Below are 14,061 nucleotides of genomic sequence, written 5' to 3'. Positions count from 1 at the left end.
ACACAAGCAAGCTGACCTTATGTGCATTTGTGTGTTTGAGTGATGTACTGTACAGTATGTTGACAAAGAGGACAGAAAGTTCATGTCAAAAAAGAAGAGAAACTAAAGATCCAGCCTGTCGTTATTAGCACTGATGTACGTCCGAGCGTGGTTCAGTGTTGGTTTGATATCTGCCGTAATTTCTGCCTTAAATCTATGAGCGTGTGGCATATCCACCAGAAGGCAGATACAAGATAAAGAATGTGAAAACATATTCTCAGAAGAATGTTCCTTCATTCAAAAATTAAGAAATTAGACGAGTAGTGGAGGTTGATGACGATAAGAAATGGCCAATCAATTGTACAATTGCACAATTGTGTGTGCACGTGTGTATGTTAGTTGAAAGTATGAAAGTGAAGCCAATGCCTAAGTGTCTTGAACCTGCATTTTTTTCTAATGGCCAGCAGGGGGCGACTCTGTTGGCTGCCAAACAACAGACGGTTGGTTGTTCTCTCCTGGATCATTAGCTCAGTAATAAGCAGTAGTTCTTTTACACAGTCCGTGGTTTTACTTCATACATTACCTGAAGAACATCAATGTTCAAGATAAAAGTATTGACACAAAAGTGAGTGAGTGAGTGAGATTTTTGGTGTGTAAAACAGGTTTTTTAAGCCATAAGATTGGGAAATGGGGCCCTCATTACTTTAAACCAAGTCACTGTGAGCAGGAATGACAATGGCGGAGTATTTGTGCTCTGGAGTGTGGCAGCACGCAGTTTTCAGGCCGCTTTTTTTCTTGATGGTTGTGGGAGGTTGATTGTACACTGACTTGGTACCCCACTGCATCATTCCCCGGACTATGGAAATGTTTTGGCAGCTGTGGGATGATCCTGCTTTCAGACTGTAGAGGTGAAGGTGCTTGTTTTGGACTCCATGCCTCCATAACAACCCCAGGGCTAAGGGGTCTTCTTTTGTTCTTTGTAGTGTGTTTGGCTGGGGGTCAGTGTGGGGGTATGGACCCTGAGTGAGTGCTGGCAGATAGGAATGGATTGGTTGTCAGCTAATCGTTTGAGGTGCTCTCCATGGGGTTTGCCCTCAGATGAAGTTTGGGGTTAATGCCGGTCACTTGATGAGGTCTTTTCGCTGTACTGTGTCAAGGGAATGGGGGTGGCTAGGGGTGGGGGGCTGATAATGAAAGAAAAAATGTTGGATTAGGACCTTGTGCATACACATGCATGTGCAGGTATAGACTGTTATGTACATGGATTCGCTGTCCTTGATGTACTTATCAGATATAAGATTGCGAGCTTTGGGTCAAGATTATTTGATTAAGATTAGGTAAAACAACTTGGATTGTATTTCCATGGCTTGGCTTGACTGTACTCACTTGGAATAATTCTTATTTGGTTTTCCACTGGCAAAAGTTGTTGATAGTATCTTGTACTGTTTTGGTATAGCCTTGGTGGAGCTTCGAAACAAGCAGAGTCAGTACTAGGAGGTGAAGCGAAAAAACTGCAGACCATTGATTAGTCAGAGAGAACCGTCACTAGAATCATCACTTGTGCGACACGGAACATCCTGCAGCTTCCATCAATAGTAACGGCAATGTTTTTATTTACTCAACCAAGATTTTACAAAACGGCAATTGACAAAAATGTCACATTGAAGATGATCTCACTACGGTTTCATGCGGCGTTGTTATGACAACGAGCTAAGAATCCCTCGTACACCGAGGGGGTACTATCTGCTGTGAAAACAAAAATCGAGAAAAGTTAGTTGGCGCCAAAAGCGAAGAACGTCGAGCCAAGCTGAGCCATACCGAGCCATACCATACTTAAGATTAAGTTCTGCATCTTTTTGTAAACTTGGTTCAAATTTGGTTCAATTAAACTTGACAAAATGACAAGCAGCCTTTTTTTCCACATGTGCTGCAGTAGAAACAGCACAGAACCTCAGACTTATCTGTGCTATTTATAAAACAGAGGGAAGCTACTTTGTTAATTTCTGAGGATGTTGTGTGCAGGACTATGACATAATTATCACTGCTGGTGGCAGAAGAGAGAAGTTTAGATGGACTGTAACTCAGTATGCGCATCTCATCCAGGAAGATGACTAAGAGCAGCTCGCTCATTTGCTTCCAGCCTCTTAGAGCCGATCAATTATTGTTCCACACTCCCACGGCTCACTGACTCTTGAAAGTCAACTCCAGCAGCATGCTGCGTATCAGACTTGAAGACACAAGCAAGATGACACCCTGCATTCAATGCATTCAGGGCATATCCACCTCTGAGGCTGCCATCGGACCCGCATGTTATCATAAGCAACCGGCCATCTGCATCATGCTAATTCTGTGATGATTATGTGAACAACTAAACGCCCCTACGCTGCCTTAAACAGGTTGGATTTGTCAGCAAATGAGATTGATCGCTTTACAGATATCAAGAGCTGCTCACAACTTCCACGCCCTTTCATGCTGTCCAGAAAAAGCACAGGGGGGGGGGGGGGGGGTTAAAAAGTAGCATCCTCTGCCAGAGGAACCAACAACACTGACAGAAAATAATGTCTTAATTTCAAGACACTAACTAGCAAACTGAATGCTGATATTCACTGCGTGGTATATTTTCTTTGACACTAATTATGTTTTTGGAATGAAAACATCAGTGAATCAGGATTGCAATGATCATTTGTGTTGTACTGCTGGAAATGATAACCTGGTGTAATGATTTTCTTTTCTTTTTTTTCGGAGCCCTGGGACCGCTGTGTGAAGCTTTGTGCACACTTTCCAGGAACACAAATACGCGTGACACCAAATTATTTGGTTGATGAAAACTGGAACAAATCCACTGTGATTGATGTGAAAGGTAGTTTTTTTTCAGTCTAGTAAGTGAAAAAAGAAAAGAGCGGGAGAGAAGAGAGTGAGGAAATGGGAGGGGAAATCATCACATGCAATCACGACCAGATTAGGAGTGGCAGTATGCACAAACACCACTACACACGTTTTTCTCTCTCGAAAGTCTCAGCTCAGCAGCTGCGACGTTCCTCTGGAAGAAAAAGGGAAAATATTTCCCACAAAAGTATTTTACAGAAACACTCTTAAGACAGATTTCATTCATCATAACTTGCAGGTGTCAGGAGCATTTTCCTAAACACTTGTGTGCCTCAGGTTTGAACCTGTAGCAGGCTTTCCTATTAAAGGATTATTATTTTGTATTACTTCTTCTATGTGGGACAATATTGAAGATGAGGAAGACAAGACAAAAATCTGGGGAAGGCAGAAGCAGTTTTAGGGGGATTTAGGTTGAAATGTAACACGAGCCGAGCTGTGTGTTCGTGTGTGTCTGTCAAGTTTCAACATATTTTGAGTTTTCTTTCATCAGCTGTCAGCAGAGGATGCATTTCCTCTCTCCATGTTCATCCATCACCCCCTTTATCTCCCGGCTTCAATCTCCCAGTACTCCCTCTCTGTCCATCTCTGTCACTCCTTTTCTCCAAATGATGAGTATTCCTTGTTTTTCAGCGTTTTATCTGCATCAACTGTGAATCTGTTTGTAAATCTGGGAACAAGATGGGAACACGAGGGTTTGGATTTAACTGCTTTAGAAGGCTGACGAAGTGGCTGATAGCTGACATTTCCTTTGTATATTAAACATTTATAGTGATGACCAGCCTACTGCTGGAAAATACTTACCAAGTAGTTAAAATACTCATGTGATAAGTTGACAGAAGCACCAGAACATCTACTAAACTGACCTTAAGGTGAGGATATTTTGGTAACTGATGTTTCCTATATTAAACTTTGAAACCAGCATCAATACAAAGTCCTTTGAGTGCAGGGAAAACATTTACCTTCCGATGACACTGCTTAAAGCCATCCAAAGGTCTAGAAGAGCGACTAAACTGACTTTGAGCCGATACGGTTTTGTCATGTAATATTTGAGTTAAAAAATAAATGAATCAACCAAATTCCATTATTGAAGTTGGATGACAATGACTTAGTATGAATACATTAGATGTATGCTCTATTATGAATACAGTACACATGTGAACATACAAAATGAATATGTAGATAAATATATTAATCAAAAGCTAAGATTTCTTTGTAAATACTGAGGAACAACTTTTAAACACAATGTTCATATACTGTATTATCTTCTTAGAAAATTGATAAGGTGAACATTTTAGCTAACTATTGCCTTTTTACACATCCGGCAGACACAAAGCAACATTATCATGCATGAGGAGTCCTGTTTGTGGCCATCTGACAAATGTAAGTCCAATATTTACTCTCCTTTTCCACCATCTCTCCACCAACTCCTTACCCTCACTGTCCACTGTTGGTTTATTAGAGCTTTATTACTGAGAACACTTGCCTGTGGTGGCTGGAAAAGTGAAGAAGTGTTGAACCCAAAGTAAAATTACAAGGACATAAAAACCAAAACAGTGACCTGACAGATGTTTAGAGGTTTAGAACTGAAGGGGAATTGCAGAGTCAGGTGATAACATCCTGTAGGTTCACCAAGAGTAACCCCTTTTACAGACACATGTTTGTTTATTTCATTCTTAAAACAAAATATTGATTAAAGCAGCTTTAAATATTACTCTTTAAATTAGGAGCCAGTTAAAAGTGTCTGCTTCCTCTAGTAGACTTGTTTTTAAGACGCTTTGGTGGCACTTCTACTTTTATAAGTTTACAAGTTTTAAATATGCATAGCACTTCATTAAAATAAGGCATCAACTCTCATAGTTGCAACATTGCTTGTTTATATTTGGCCCTTCATGCTGATCCCTACTTGTCTGCACTCCACTGCCAAATAATCCAGAAACACTGCAAAAGTATTCTTTTAACAGAGCGAACTTTAACTATGGTAATGGCTATCTTTGAGAATGAGCAGTCCCTGAACCCACACAGGCGATAAAATACCCAATGAGCATCAGTGCAACATGCTTCTGGACCAATGAGCATCCACCGAGCGCAATAATGGGCCAATGAGCATCCTCGGCATTAATGATACAGGAGGTCATGCACGAGAATTGAGAACATTACCACGCACACATTTATACTCTTATGTATCCACTGCTAGCTTGTCATTACACACACAGCCTGTCGCTTCCAATGATACGCGCGAACATGACAGACCACAGTGTGTGTGTGTGTGTGCGAAAGAGTCGCATAGTCAAGTCACATAGCATCCATCTCTGTAACACGATCAGAGATTGAAGCAAAGAATCACTTTTTCATACAGTACTCGCACACTGCTCCTAGCGATCTGACACACACACACATACACAAACAAGCCTGCACACATACACACACAGTGGTAATTTGTTTGTTTCCCATGTTTGGAGGCATTTGGTTCTGCTCCGCTGTCCCTAATGCCTCCAAAACACATCATTATCTGACTTATATAGGCCTGGGAGTGTGTGTGAGTGTTTGTGTGCGCGAGGATGTGTTTGAATGAGAATATGTGTTTCTGTTTGTGTGTGCGCGTATGTGTGAGCACATTTATGTGTGTGTGTGTGTGCAGGCTAAGAGAAAAAACAGTTGATTATCGAGTTCAACAGGCGAAGCACTGTTTACCCTGAGAGACACAAAGCCAGCGAGAGAGAGGGGGAAGACAGAGAGAGAGAGAAGAGAGCTTGGGGGGAGTAGAGGGGGATGATTTAGGAACAGGGAGGTGAAAAATGGAAGTCCTGGAGAGACGGAGTGAGAGTTAGAGGAGCAGACCAATGAAAAGAAGCAGAGATGGAGGGATGGTTAGAGGGAGGGAGGGATAGAGGTTCAGACAAAGAAGTGAGATGACAAGCCAGGCCTGCAGGGTGTAAAGTAATGAAATTCTGTGGTATATTCCTCTAAGCCATGACACCCAGACTAACATCACAGTCGGTCTGTTGTTGTAGTAGGGCAACAACTCGACTTCAGAAACATGGACTGCAGCTATTTGCCAGCTGGAGTGATAAAGTCTAATCATGGCCGTAGAAAAACCGCAGCACAAATTCAAACAGTCGACATTAGCAGGAGCAGATACAGCAAAGCACGGCTGGGAGGGAGGTGAGCGTCCCAGCAGGATATGTTCTCACCAGACTTACAACCAGGGGATATACTTTTTAGATCATAAACTGGATCTGTTTATATATTCAGGCCTGTCATAATGATGCAGCCTCATGTCCGTTTTTACATATTTGCCTGTCAAAACTTTCATTAGACTATTAAAATGAGAAGAGCTGTAAATGCTAAAAAAAAAAAAAAGAAGTCATTTCTTAGTGTGGCACCTTATCAATGTGTGTTTTCACTCCCAGATGCAGAATATTGAAGTCATGCTTTATACCGGATGATAGTGACACATCTTTCACGCCTACTAATAAGGGCACTCATTTTTCAATCAAGCAACTCCTACTTTATTTTGACTGAATTTTTTGCACGTATGTTAGAATCAGGATACCGTTCACACAGGGCTGATAACGCTACCTGGAATTTGGTTACAGCCAGCGGTACCTTTTGTTGGTACTTCACTCTTTGTAATAACAAAATGGAATTTTAGTTGTAAAAAAAAAAAAAATAGAAAAAAAGGTCAAAACTTCTCAATTTAAACATTGTTACTTATTTAGAACAATTCATTATTTAGTTGAAACATTTTACTCGACCACTTTCGGGTCGCCATTGCCGTGACTGTGATGTACTTGAACAAGCTGCAAAGTTGACCAAATCTCTCTCGCGCTCTCTCTTTTTGATTGTATTCTCTAGTCTGTTCTCTCAGGTACCAAGATTTGGCACAGATGGATTCGGTACTCCATACCACCAAGCTTGGTACCCAAATGTATATATATTTTATTCTAATATATTTCATGGTACAGACATTTTAAACTATGGTACCAGGGCAGAAAGTGGTAGTAGAAACTGTCATTACTTTACCAAGTATAGAAATAATCACATGATTATCAATCATTCATTGTTAGATTTGGAGAGAATTCTGATTTCATTGTGAAGTATACGCTTTAATGTATACGACTGTGTACGTCTAACCTTGTTTCCCAGGTACAGCCCAGGCGCGTTCCAGTAGTAGGCTGAGCCGAGATCATTTACTACGTCCGAGTGTTGGACGCTCAGATAAGGCGGTGTCTGTCTGTGAACAGACCACACTCTTCCTCCGGTATCTCCAACCAGGTGCCAACCAGTCAGAGTGGTCTCCTACGGAACAAAATTCAGGAAGAAAAGGTTAAAAATGTACTTTAAGCTCCATCCTCTGATAAAACAAATTTCTTTTAAACTTATATTGGCTTTATAAAAGTGGTACTCCCTTTTTATTAGACCTAGACTACAGCTCACTATGTCTCAATTCAAAGTACACAAAGACGCTTAATGTGCAGCGGTTTTAAATTCAACACCCACAAATTGAGTAACCAAATGTGTGAAAACATCACACAAAGCTCTGGCCGTTCTGTGAAACCCTCATGATCTTCAAGCTTAAATAAAGAATCAATTAATTCTTGCTAAGCACTGAATCTGTACTCAGCTGTCAGCAGATCAGTAGCATCTGACAGCAAACATATTAAAGCAAGTCACCAGTTATGTTCAGTGGAGATGGACTTTCATAATCTGACAAGCTTTACTCATAGCGCCCAGCTGGTGGTTTTGCTTTGACGCTGCCTTCCACATGTACTGGCTGTCTCAGTAGACACGTCCCTCCACTATCTGCCATCCGCCTGCACCGTAACCTCTCTTAGTTATCTCTGAGTTTGCTGGCATCTCTTATTTTGCGCACTTTGTGTATCCAAAATCAAATGGTGATTGGACTCTGTTCCGTGAATCCCTTGGGGTTTATTGTACTCCCTGATGAATCCTGCAATGCTTCGTGGGTTCAGTGGCCAGCACCCTCAGGAGCGGAGCCTATTCTGCCAAATAAGTGAGCAAACATTTAAGCAAATGGTCCCCTAGCCAGTGAGTGTCTCTAGCAGAAAGGAGAGTTGTGTCATTTGGTAGAATTACATTTTCTGAGCACTTGACTGGTCAGTATTTTCACAGTGAAGTCAATTTTATTGACTTTGCAGAATACAGCACCCTCTGTCCTTAGGCCCTCGATCCATATGAGGAAAAACTCCTTTAACAAGTCTAAAAAAATCTGCCTTTGAAGACAGAACAGACTGAAGGCTCTTTGGCAACTTAACATCTTAGTTCAACTTATGGATACATGCTCATAAACTTAAGAACACAAACACTTGTTTCAAATGATTCAGTTGGTTTGGATTCCAATGGTTAATTCAGAATTAATCGATAACAAATGCCTGCTTCAACTGTTTCTGTAAATCTAAACTTTAATTCCCTTTATTTTTGAGGCATCATAAATGAAACATAACTGCTGTCGATGATGGAAAATATTAGCACTTATTTTGTTACCGTAGTGCCAGTGTGGCATATGCAGTCTTAAAATATAACTTTTTACGACGTTTCAAGGTACCATCCAATCAAAATCACAGGTTGTATCAGCAAAAATGTAAAACTCAAGATATGTTTAAAGGTTTTGTACATCTGTCACATGTCAGCCAGGAAATCTTGCAACTGACACCTAGAAAGAGAGTTTTTTTTTTTCTAAACTCCTGAAGGATTGTGGGTGTGTGTGTGTGTGTGCGCTTGTCGGTGTATGTGTGTGAAAGAGAAACAGCCAGACACACATCTGTCGTTGCAATTAACCTGACCTTGGATTCCCCTTTTGAACACACACACGTGCGCACGCACACACGCACGCACACACACACAAACACACACACACACACACACTATCGGTGTCTAAATCAGAGCTGTCATCCTGTCAATGTCTCCTCTTCCCTTCTCTCCCACCCCGCCTGTCAGTCAAAAACTGTTTTCCTCTTTTCACCTCTCTCCTCCTTCTTGCCTCTTGTCTTGTCTCCTCCCTTCGCCTTTCCAGTCTTGTCCTCTCTTTTTTTTTTTTTTTTCTAAATCCTTTCACCTCTTTTCTCCTCCTTTTCTCTTCTATTCTCCATCCACATGCATTGTCCAAATGTGTTTGGTCAAGATCTGGCTTTGCTTTTACACCTACTAACCTACTGCAGCTCACTATTGCATGTTGATACAACAGTGATTCCATTTTTATTAAATTCCAAATGCCACTTTATTTTGCTGCACTCAAAACTGGGCCAGGTTAATTTATTATTTTGCACTTTGTGTCAGATGTGTTCTGTGCCTGACGGGAACTTATCAAAAAAGGTTTCCTGTCATGTGCGAAACTTCTTTGGGTAATCAGTGAAGATCTCCCCTTTATGAGAGCAGTCTATGCAAGGAAAAAATAAAAATCATGAGAAGCAGAACAGGAGCAGATTAAAAAAAAAGTTAAATGTGAATTGTGAGTTAACTAAGTTCCGTGTTAGTTTGCCCTTGATACTGTCGACGTATTCAAGTGAGGGAATCTTGAATGAAAAAAGAAACTTTAACTGAGCTACTAATGGGCCTTGTGGAGGATATTTTTGTCAACTAATGTTTCCAAGGTCACTGAATCTCGATAATTATGCCACCATGGGTGAGAAGTCTTCAAGTGCTCAGATACAATGAAACCTAATGGAAACCAATTGAATTGTTTTGTCAGTTTCACTGACTTAGTACTACTAAACCACTGGTTTGTGAGCTGACTAGCATGTCAGCTCACATGTTGGGTTGCTAGGATGCCAAATGAACAATGAGTTAATAGTTTATTCAAGGGACATATTTTTTCTTATCCTGTGTCATTGTTAAAAAAAAATGCCTCTCAAGAGTTTATACTCCAGACCAAGGTTATTTATGTAAAAGTGTATTCAGCACAGCTACAGTAAGAGGCCATATAGCTTCACTTGTTTGGGGCTGTCTAGCTCTCCATTTCCTTAAAAAGACAACATTGTCAAAACTATTCAATATTAGTCAAAGATAAAAATCTACACTAACTATACTATAACCCAGCAAGCAGATTCCATTGAAATACATTTTTCTGCTCTGACATTGCTAATTTCCTAAGTTTGAATGACAAGACCTTTCTTGATGATTGACAGTTTATTCAGTTTTAAGTGCATTTATGACCTTCAGTGCCTCTCAGTGAATCTTTCAGGGGAGGAATTCAGTGGTGGGCATGAATTGATGGAGGTAAGATTTGCAGCAGCAACAGTGGTTTGTTTAGATTGAAAAAAGGAAAAACTAGGTTGTGAGCTAGAAACAACAATAGTAACCATCACTAAACTGATCTGCTTGCATATGCATGAGATTTACATCATCTTCGGAAATACAAGTAGAATTCTTTTGATTCAAACTAAATAAACTGATTTTCATTGTAAAACCCAGATTGTGTGTGTGTGTGTGCGTGCGTGCGTGCATGCATGCAAAACATTGCCTACATTGTGATAGGTCCATGTGGAGGCAGAGCACTGACTGGAGACGCCCATACAGGAGCACTTTTCACAGCCGCGTCGATTATCGCCTTGAAAATTGTAGAATCCCAGTTTACAGCGGTCGCAGTTTTCTCCCTCCACATTTTCCTGCAGGAGAGAAAGACAGAAAGACTGATGGAGAAGAAAGATGCAGCGAAGTTTATGGGCCGCCCTCAAACTGACGTGATGAGCACAAGGCATGTTATTGCAGTGTTAATGTGGTGAAGATAATGATGATGGGGCTAGAAAGGTTAGCACAGAGTACATGTCATTATTTGTGCGCACAGGGGTGGGGGGTGTACCTTGCACACGCAGGGTGTTATACATGGGTCATCGTTGGTGCTTCCTTCCACACTGCAGTTACAGCGCTGACAGGACGGGTAGCCCATATAACCGACGGCACACCTGGAAATAAATGAGTTTAATAACAATAATAAATATGAAGGCGACGAGTTTTACAGAGGCCTTCCCATCAAAGGAAGGTCACAGGGTCAGTTCTCCTAACAACCGCTGCCTCCATCCTGGTCAAACTGTCTCTGAGGCGGACACTGAACCTTTAGTCTGCAGCAAACAGCGGACCTTGCATGTACTTTCAGGAGGAAATATGCTTTATAAAAAAGAGCAGAGAAAGTGAGCTGAAGCAAGTCTATTAAAGGGAATTTTAAGAAGTGGTTTTAACAATGATGCTTATGCTGCTGGCCTGACCGAAGGGTGGGTCACTGACAAATCCAGTATTTTAAAACCTGGGCCCTGTCTGACAACTTTACAGAAAGGATCCCTGCAGAGATAAACCTGTAAAATCCTTTTTGTTCAACCACAAACAGCCATTGTATCGCGCTATTCAAACCTACCAGACTTCATGGACAAAAACAGTAACTTCACCTTGCAGAAAATGGCTAATTTTGTTTAAACAAAAAGGATCTTACAGGTCCATATCTAGAGATCCATTCAGTAATGTCGGATACTTTGAATAACCGTCTGAGAACAACTGGCCCAAAGGATTACATTACAGTTATTGTAGCTTGTTCGACACCTGTTCTCGGCTGCCTTACTGGACCAGTTCCAAAGGTTTTTATACCTACCAGTCATTTCAAACCTAAAATATGTAAAAACAGGGTCCAAGTTTAAAAGAACGAAGAAAGAGTTATCCTTTAAAAAGTTGGAGGAAAAACTGTATCTTCTTTTAGATAAGATTAGATTAGATAGAATTAAATTAGATCAGTTTAATCCTGAATGATCCCCAACACCCCAACAGAAGTTGCAGAAAGATGATAATAGAAACACTTGAACCAATAAGAGATAATATATAACACAATACAGTGATTAACACTGTATTGTGTTCACTGTTCATGCCTTTCTTGTTATTGTTGTTAGCATTTCTTTCTATTCACAGGCTGTAATTTCAACCTGATGATCTTTGGGTGTGTTCAGCCACTAGAGATAAAGTTTATATAGATTATATAGATGAAATAATATCCACTTTCCAGTCAAATAGCAAATCAAAATAGCAAATGAAACAGTCATAACTCACATTCATACAATGAATGAATGAATGAATTTATTCAGTGACTTCTTTATATGATTTAAGGTACAACACCAGTGTGTGTGTGTGTGTGTGTGTGTGTGTGTGTGTGTGTGTGTGTGTGTGTGTGTGTGTGAGATAAATGTAATCAAAGATCTTAATAGAAACTTTCTGGCAATTTCCGAACACTAATTGGAACAGACAACAGCTGAAAGGTTCTGCTCACCTGTCACAATGTGTCTCTGTCTCTTTATGTGTGTGTATGTGTGCAAATGTGTGTGTGTGTCTCTCACCTGTCACATCGCAGACCCCCAAAACCCTCCTTACACCGGCATGACCCTGCTGGCTGGCCTGTCAATCAAGCACACACAAAGGCAAACACACTCACATATTTTAAAAAACAGTGCGAGTGTAGCTGTATGGATATCTCTTTGAAGTGGCTGCACCTTAAATAGCTCCTCTTTCTAGACATAAAACAGTAAAATTACAGAGGGGAGTAAAATTATCTCTAATATAAATAGTTGTTCTGTTCTGTCAAAGGCAGTTTTTAATAACAGAAGCTTCTGTGCGCGCAGCTTAACTTGGATAACCCCAGCCCGCAGCAAATCAAGCAGGATGGAATTGATGAAATGATGGAGTTACTGAAGTACCACTTCAAAATGAATGAAAATGTGAAATGTGTGGTAGCATGTGTATCTACTGAGGGGCTTTCTATTTCAATACTTTCAGGATATCCAGAAAGACTGATAGACATAAGAAGAGACGGATAGATTGAAAAAGCACGTGTGCTTACTGGGCGTAGCCTGGCTTGAATCAGCAACGCATGATTGGCTGATAGAACCGTGGGAGTCACATGAGCAGGGGACGCAGGGGTTCTCCTCCTCAGCGCTCACCTGGACAGGAGAAGGGGCCAAACATTGTCACACACAGTTAATATTCAACCATATTCATGACGCATTTCAAATGAGGCACAGTTACGCGTGTGTGTGTGTGTGTGTGTGTGTGTGACGTACCCCAGTAGGTCTGTAGAATCCAGCAATGCATGTCTGACAGTTGATTCCAGCTGTGTTATCACGGCAACCGATACAGACGCCACCCCCTCTGTTTTGACCATGGATGTCCAGGCTGAGGGACAGGTCTGCCACTGTCTGATTGAAGTAGCACTCCTCTGCCTTATCATGGCAGTTACACTCTGAAGAACACACACAAAAAGTTGGTTCTGTACTACTGGATTTGATAGGATTGTTGAGTCCTTCCTCCACCTTCTCTATCCAAACACTGAGCACGGAGCAAGAATGACTTCTTTAATCCGTTTACTTCTTCCATATAGGTGTTTAGAAAACATCTTATCCTACTTTCATGCTGCTGCATTCCCAACTTCCCCTCTGTAGGGATGCATTGTTCAGAGCAGGGCCACTCTGGTCCTGCCCTGAATGGGCTGAATCTGTCATGGCTGGTTCCTTTACTATTGTGCCCGTCAGGACCTTTAACGCCCTGTTGCCTTAGTCTCGTCGCGTCAGTGTCAAGGCAGAAAAAGCAGTTATCAGGCCACTAAGACTACAGAGCCTGTTAGAAAGTGTAGCCTGTGTGAAATAAAATGAAGATTACATGTTGTAACCCTGGTTTTATGATGACAAGTGGAAGCCTCTAACCTCGTGGCTCTGCTGCCACATAGTTGATGAAGGTTAATGGATGCAAAGGTGACTTTTGATGGCTTTATGCAGTCTTATATAGACTGATCCTGATTGGCTGGCAAGAATCCGATTTTCAGTGCGCTGCTTCACAGTTCACAGTCCAATTGACATGTGATCTTGTGTGTGGGTACATACACTACATTACGGTAAACATACAGTAGGCACGTACAGCACCATGGGAACTCTGCAAGAACTTTTCCAAGTGAAGAAAGTTTAATAAGTGACTGTTGGTTTCTGGGTAAGTAGGAATCATTGTGTTGTGGGTGGACTGCTGTTCGCTTTGTGGGTAGATGTGTGTAATTTAAGTGTGTAATTTGTTGGTGTATTATGGCTTTCTTACTCTCACAGATATGCCGAGTGTGGAAGGTTCCTGCCATCCAGGGCTGCTGGTGGTAACCAGGGCAACAACGATCACAGCTCTCCCCGCATGTGTTGTGTTCACATTCACAGCTAAACTTCTACG

At 41.2% G+C, this 14,061-nt stretch overlaps 1 protein-coding gene across 1 annotated transcript in view; it reads right to left on the bottom strand.

Moving 5' to 3' along the window:
- The window catches only part of lama2 (laminin, alpha 2), a 165,835-nt gene that overhangs the window by 96,987 nt on the left and 54,787 nt on the right, over nucleotides 1-14,061 (bottom strand). The window contains exons 8-14 of the mRNA XM_070849929.1: nucleotides 13,939-14,056; nucleotides 12,918-13,096; nucleotides 12,698-12,797; nucleotides 12,198-12,255; nucleotides 10,685-10,787; nucleotides 10,350-10,490; nucleotides 7,000-7,164 (exon numbers count right to left, since the gene is read on the bottom strand). Of these exons, the coding sequence (XP_070706030.1) occupies nucleotides 7,000-7,164; nucleotides 10,350-10,490; nucleotides 10,685-10,787; nucleotides 12,198-12,255; nucleotides 12,698-12,797; nucleotides 12,918-13,096; nucleotides 13,939-14,056 (864 nt within the window). The remainder of the gene's footprint in view (nucleotides 1-6,999; nucleotides 7,165-10,349; nucleotides 10,491-10,684; nucleotides 10,788-12,197; nucleotides 12,256-12,697; nucleotides 12,798-12,917; nucleotides 13,097-13,938; nucleotides 14,057-14,061) is intronic.

Source organism: Pempheris klunzingeri, chromosome 18, assembly GCF_042242105.1.
Source record: "Pempheris klunzingeri isolate RE-2024b chromosome 18, fPemKlu1.hap1, whole genome shotgun sequence".
Classification (NCBI taxonomy): Eukaryota; Metazoa; Chordata; class Actinopteri; order Acropomatiformes; family Pempheridae; genus Pempheris; species Pempheris klunzingeri.
Note: the sequence above shows the minus strand (reverse complement) of the source record. Positions and strands in the feature narration are given on the sequence as shown.